This window comes from Micrasema longulum, unplaced genomic scaffold, assembly GCF_059751315.1.
Source record: "Micrasema longulum isolate JH-2025_06_02 unplaced genomic scaffold, ASM5975131v1 h1tg001435l, whole genome shotgun sequence".
Classification (NCBI taxonomy): domain Eukaryota; kingdom Metazoa; phylum Arthropoda; class Insecta; order Trichoptera; family Brachycentridae; genus Micrasema; species Micrasema longulum.
Genome location: NW_028278621.1, coordinates 142,718 through 149,049, shown reverse-complemented (window position 1 = coordinate 149,049; position 6,332 = coordinate 142,718). Strand labels below are relative to the sequence as shown.

Here is a 6,332-nt window from a genome sequence, read left to right as displayed (position 1 = left end):
ATTTGATTCGTACGGCTGTAATTAACCAGTTTCGAAATCATATAGATTTGATTAAAATACATGAATTATTCATACATATTTTTTTCGTCAACGGAATTAATTCATATTGATTTACCGTGTTTCTCTTAGCGACACCCGTATGCAATGCAATGTATCGCGATTGCACGTGGAATGGTCGGCAGTCGACATAAACGCGAGCGTGAAGATTCGAGGAAGGAAAGACTGACTATCAAATAATAGCGTTGCAGATACTCGTATAGACTTCTGCATATAATGTTAGCGAGAAAAACAAGGTCTCGGTCACTAGGCGATCGTGATATGTTCGCAAGGTCGAGTGGAAGTCATCATTTTTTTATTATGCTTGAAAGAAAAACTTTTAAAAGTCAAATAAAACTCAAAGTCTCGATGGAAAAGTCATGTTGCATCAAGGAATGATCGTAATTAATAAAGATTTATATAAAAAAACGATATACTTGACAGAAAAAGATTCAAGTAAGTTTCGTCAAATAATACAGAAATAATGTTATAATCACATCAAGTTTTGTAGACAATTTTAGAATTTTATTAATCACGTTTTCAATGAATTCTCGTTCATTTGCCCCACTCTGCCACTAACTGATTGATTTCAGCTCGGTTTTTTATGACATAACTTTAAAATGGCCACAAAAATGAAATATATTGAAAATCAGATAAACGGTTTAAAAAAAAAATAATTGTATGTGCCACATGAAACTTACGAATTTTGTTATTTTTTTTTTTGTGTGCCCCTTTTTAATGTAGTTTAAGGTGACATAACGTCGTTACATTCAAGGAAAAACTAGCCACAAAGAATTCTCATTTACAGGGAAATGGATGTCTTGATTTCAATGAAAAAAACAGTAAAAACGAAAATGAAAATCTAATCTAATCTATCTCATAAATTGAGTATTTTTGTCGGTTGCTCCTAGAAGGCGAAGATATTAACTACCGGTAAATAGTAGGGATTGAAGGTGCGTGCAGGAGAATATTGGATTAGCGAGTGATAAAGGGATTCTAGGCACAGAGCATCCGCAGCAGACCGCGACCTTGGGACTAGAGACTAGATGCCGAGTTCATGCAGATGATGAGGTAATCACGAGATTCCTAGAACTTCCCAGGCGAAGCGGTGTGCGTGTTCCGCCGTTCGCGTAATACTTGCGCTGTACATACACACGGCAGAACATAAACACACATCATATACATTGTCATTATTTGCAATAGAAGCTAGTTGAAAATTATTGCCATTTTTATAATTTCAGCCGAAATAGCGTAACATAATAAATGCATGGTATTTTCATCTGTGTGCAGGCGGATGAAAAATATAGTTGTGTGTGTGGCTTTACAGGGCTTATGATTAGAAATTAGAGAAACAAACCATCATGCCGTTTCCCCGAAAGGATAGGCAGAGAGGATAGAACGCCACATCACTCTATATTTGCATACAGATCTCGCTTCCTCTACATTCATACATCTTCTCATCCACGCGCATTCCGAATTTTAACATGTCCATCTTCAAGTTTTTGTTGGTTTTGGTAATGCCATGTCTTTCTCGGTCTTCCCCTATTTCTGCATCCATCGACATTCGCACTGTAAATATTTTTAGCCGTTCTTACGCTGTTCTTTCGCTCCTTTCTTGATTTTAAATGGAAATTAGGAAACTACTAAAAGGTTTTCATGTTTTCTTCTCGGAAATAGAAGTTTAAGTTTATGGACATTTTAAGAGAGTCGTTTAAAAGTAACGGGACATTTTAAACCGTTATTTTTCACTTATGTTATGTTAACACCCAATATACAATAATATATTGGGTGTTAACCTAAGTTTTGTCCGTTTTCTTTTCAAATTAAGATAACAAGAGGAAACAACAAGAGGAAACAACAACAAAAAATTACAACGAATTAGTTAATAATGTATTCTCGTTCATTATTATACAACAAATTGGTGAATAACTCATAGCATCTTAACCGTACACTGCGCAAATATCGCGAGCAGCTTTGCAGTTTTATTCCCGCGATTGAATGCGAACAGAAGGAGGTATAGAAAACGCTCGCTTTTGTCTGCTTGACATTCCATGTTGAAGGCTTGTAATTAAATAAAATAATATGTGGAACGTAAAAGCACAATATCTTGTAGAGCAGAAAAACTCCTTTCGAATGACGTATAAACTTTCCCATTTTTCACTCTTGGTGCTCATTTTTAAATTTGAAAAAAAAACGGACACAACTTATTTTAACACCTAATAGATTACCTGTCATAGACATGTATAAAATAAAGCCAGAACCTTGGACGAGTGTTTGAAAAGAATATCTGAAAATAATAATTGGGTTGAGATAAGTCCGCCTCGTAGCATAATTGGAAGTTGGAGCGTTCGCCTACCATATTTGAGGTCCTAGATTCTATTCCTGGTGAGGTGAAAGTGAAAGATTGATTTCAAAGATTGCTCTGGACTGCCATTATAGGCACGCGCAAGACTGATCACCTTATACAACAAAAATGTTGCAGATACCCTGCGCTTTAAGAGCAGTGCCAATGCATTGCTCTATGCATCACTGGGAGAAGAGAAATGTAATACATTTATAAAATAAATAATAAATGGCACGAATGCAATAGATCTCAAAAGAGGAAAAACTGTTTGTAAGGATATTATCATAGTATCATTTAAAATTATTTCAACAGAGAGGGAAAACGTTTTTGAGAAGGGAGTATGGAAGTCTAGGCATTTACAGGGCTTATGACCTGTCATTGGCTGGTTTAAGTGGCCACTTTACACCCTGTGTAACATTCACCATTCTGCCCATATTTGAACATCCACATTACCTAAACTCTTCCATCTGTTGACTTTTGTGAAGTAAAAGAGATGAAACCTTTATCACGTTTAAGTCATCATTTAAGAAATAATTAATGTTTTTTTAAGCCAGTTCATAACATATCAAGATAAAATTATAGTAAAATTACATTTTATATCAACATTTATCAAGAACATATTTTTTTAAATAAATTTTAAACATTTTGAGGGTTTTTATTTATTTTGCGTCTTCGGGTAACTCATTGGATAGCCTCATTGTTAATAATTTGGAAATATTTCAAGGCTTTCACTTTGTAGTTTTTTTTTTGTTACTTTGTTAGCGCTGTAATGCTAATATATTTTCAGGTTTTAAAACCAATAAAACGTAGAAACGTACACATCCTTCTGGGAAATGATTAATTAATAATATCAAAGATCCTCCGACCGACCCTTAATTCAAAAAGCACAGTTCTAAAAATTTAAAACTAAACCCGCGTGGGTTGCTCAAATGATTTGTAGGTATGTTTGAAATGGAAAATGACACGACAGCGAAAAGCAAATTAATTGGAAACAAAAGAGTGAGCAAAATCACGTGGCTCGGTGACGTCATAGCACGGGACAACTTCGCGGAAAAGAGGAGACAAAGGGCTACATTATGCAAACAGCAAACATCACAACTCCGTTACACGCCATTACGGCGACTAAAGTTGTCTGTTCATTTATAAAATTTATATTGGAACCGCTACACTGTTTTTTTTTTCAATAATGGTCTATTATTTTCTTCAGCGTAACTAATGGTAGATATGTAGGCAATAGGCAGTTGGCATATACGGCTATGCTGTTTATTTGTTTAGTTAATGTATGGTATCAAACACTACACGTCATTCTGTTAAAACATTTACACTTAGTTTATCATATTTTGTGGGATACATGTATTTTCAAACCTGAAAAAAAGCCTTTATTTCACTTTTTAAATAAGAAATATAAAAAAGTCAATGTGGCATTTTTCGCATATCCGTCGATGCTCTGCAAGAATTACGTATTAAATCAAGACCAAAAATTAATTTCCGCATTTTTCTAATATTTATATAGATTTTACCTGCTGTGCCTACTGCCAAATATCGCAATTAAGTACACATGCAAAAGCCTTTTCCCATATATTTAAAATAAACTTTTCAAAAATATAGATTGGAATATGTTAATTTTCTTTTATAGAAAAAAAGAAATATTAACGTTCTTTTAATTTACTATTTTTAAAGAGTTGCAAAGAATTACAAAATGGAAATCAAGTTGGGGTAATGTGGAGTTCGAACCTTTGATCCGTGAGTCCGCAACACTAGCCACAGGACCACAACCCCATTCAATAAGCAAATATCACGTTTTTTTTAGTAATAGAGGTCTATGAAACACCGTCAGGTAAAAAAAAACTTTTTTTTTCGTTACTTATTAGTGGCATAAAAAATATTTTTAAATTTGTAATTTTTAATTCTTGCAAAAACGTTCATTCCATTGGCCACGCCCGTAATACGCCACGATTCATGTTCATTTGATCCTGACCATTAAAATTTGTTCAGAACACTGTCACGAATCTTGACGTCACAACTATCAAGGCCAAACATCTTTATTAAATTTATGTATGAAAACATTTCTCCACAATATCTATATTGATTTTGAAAAAAACAATTAATTATTCTAAATCCATTTAATAGTAATAGTACCGTGTCGCAGTCGGCAGCAGGCACATAAGTCAGTCGTATTGGGCAGTAGCCGAAACGTCGGAATGTATCCAACATACACGGGATCATTCGAAAAAGATACATATTGATAACAGTGACCGTGAAAAGCTACGCACCTCACTCAGGTTTCAAGATTTGGGTAATGGTAAATACATTGAGATATTTTCTTTTGAAAACAGTTTCTTTGCTAACGTACGATAGAACCAATTACAGTTATTGATTATTACAATAGGTTTTTGACATTGTGTGTGTAATTAAATACTGAAATAGCTCTTTTTTGGTTACCTCGGAGTCGATTCGCAATTCGTCAAGTACGAAGGCGCATTTTCCGAGGACGGAAAAAGAAAGTAAAACAAAGCAGATAAGAGAATAAAACTTTTCCCACTTACTCATCGGAAAGAGTGAGCCGCGGAGATGACTGGGGGATGGAAGCGAGGGAAGCGAGGGGAGGGATGGGGGTGATACAAACACCAAACAACTCATAACGAACAACTAAAAACAGTGCTGGAAACAAAATTACTTACTGAAAAGGCGATGGGCAATGCTTTGACTTAGGAAAATCAACATACCTGAAACAAAAGAGGAAACCATTAAAACAATATTCACGAAATACTTCAATTAAAATTAAATAATCTGAAAAGAGCTTTTAATTTTGTTATTTACAGACGTGAAACAGGATAAGTAAAGAATGGGGGTTATAATGCTCAGAACAAATTTTTAACAAAACCATAATATACTTTTTTAATTATTATTTTATTTATTTGGTTCTATGTATCATAATATAATATAATATTTATACAGTAGTCTTAACATTATATTTAAGAATATTTATACTCATTATTGTACATATTATACAATGAATAAGGACAAGCGAAGCGCCTAGTGTATGGTTGATGGTGCGAGTATTAACATTTGCGACAATAACGTAAATAAATTTATTTCAACAGAGAGGGAAATTTTTTGAGAAGGGGATATGGAAGTCTAGGCATTTACAGGGCTTATGACCTATCATAAATAAATTTAAATAAATTAGAAATAAATTTAAATATGAACAACTCCCTAGGGAGGAAATCCAGCCAGTCTGCAAGCATTTGGACATAATCAAACATTGTTGAATAACGTAAATGTTGCGGTTAGTAACGAAAAGTGGTAAAATGTCGTGCGGTTTATAATTATTACAATGATGTAACAGCGGTGAAATAAAACAAAAACATTAGTAAATAATTGAAAACTAGCTATTAGTTGTCGACCATATCGAACAAAGTAACTGAATAAATAATTAAAAGAAAGATACCCAAACTGTTAATGCCGTAGCATTAACAGTTTGGGTATCTTTTAACGTATTGAAATGCCATCCTGACTATCTCGTTGTAATGATTTTTTATTCTTAATATCTAATAATAATAATGAAATAATCATAAAAGAACAATTTTCCAACGAATGGGATGGGACTTTTGAATAAGGTATGTTTTTGGCGGCGTATTTTCATTTCCCGGAAGTCGACATTTCCTTCGGCTCGAATCATTACGTTGCCCTTAATATTACTCGAATCACTTAACCACAATAACGCGAGTAATATACACGGTCGTTAACATTCATCACAAGTATTCGCTATCATTTATGTCACGACTTATTTCTTGCCGTACATAACGCCTCCCACGCAGTCAACGCTAGCGCGCTATAACACAATACATAGTAACGCTGTTGGGATGGGCTGTCTTCTCTAGATCCATCCTACCGGTCTACTGGGTATAACCTACCGAAATAAACTAACCCCTCATATCCAATACACACG

The 6,332-nt window shown here is 34.2% G+C and overlaps 1 protein-coding gene across 1 annotated transcript in view; it reads right to left on the bottom strand.

Annotated features, from left to right (window-relative positions):
* Positions 1 to 740: 740 nt before the first annotated feature.
* Positions 741 to 6,332, bottom strand: part of LOC148275383 (tyrosine-protein phosphatase non-receptor type 9-like) — a gene marked incomplete at its 5' end in the record, with an annotated part of 128,166 nt that continues 122,574 nt past the window's right edge. The window contains one exon of the mRNA XM_088235778.1: positions 741 to 5,106. Coding sequence (XP_088091904.1) covers positions 5,098 to 5,106 — 9 coding nt within the window. The remainder of the gene's footprint in view (positions 5,107 to 6,332) is intronic.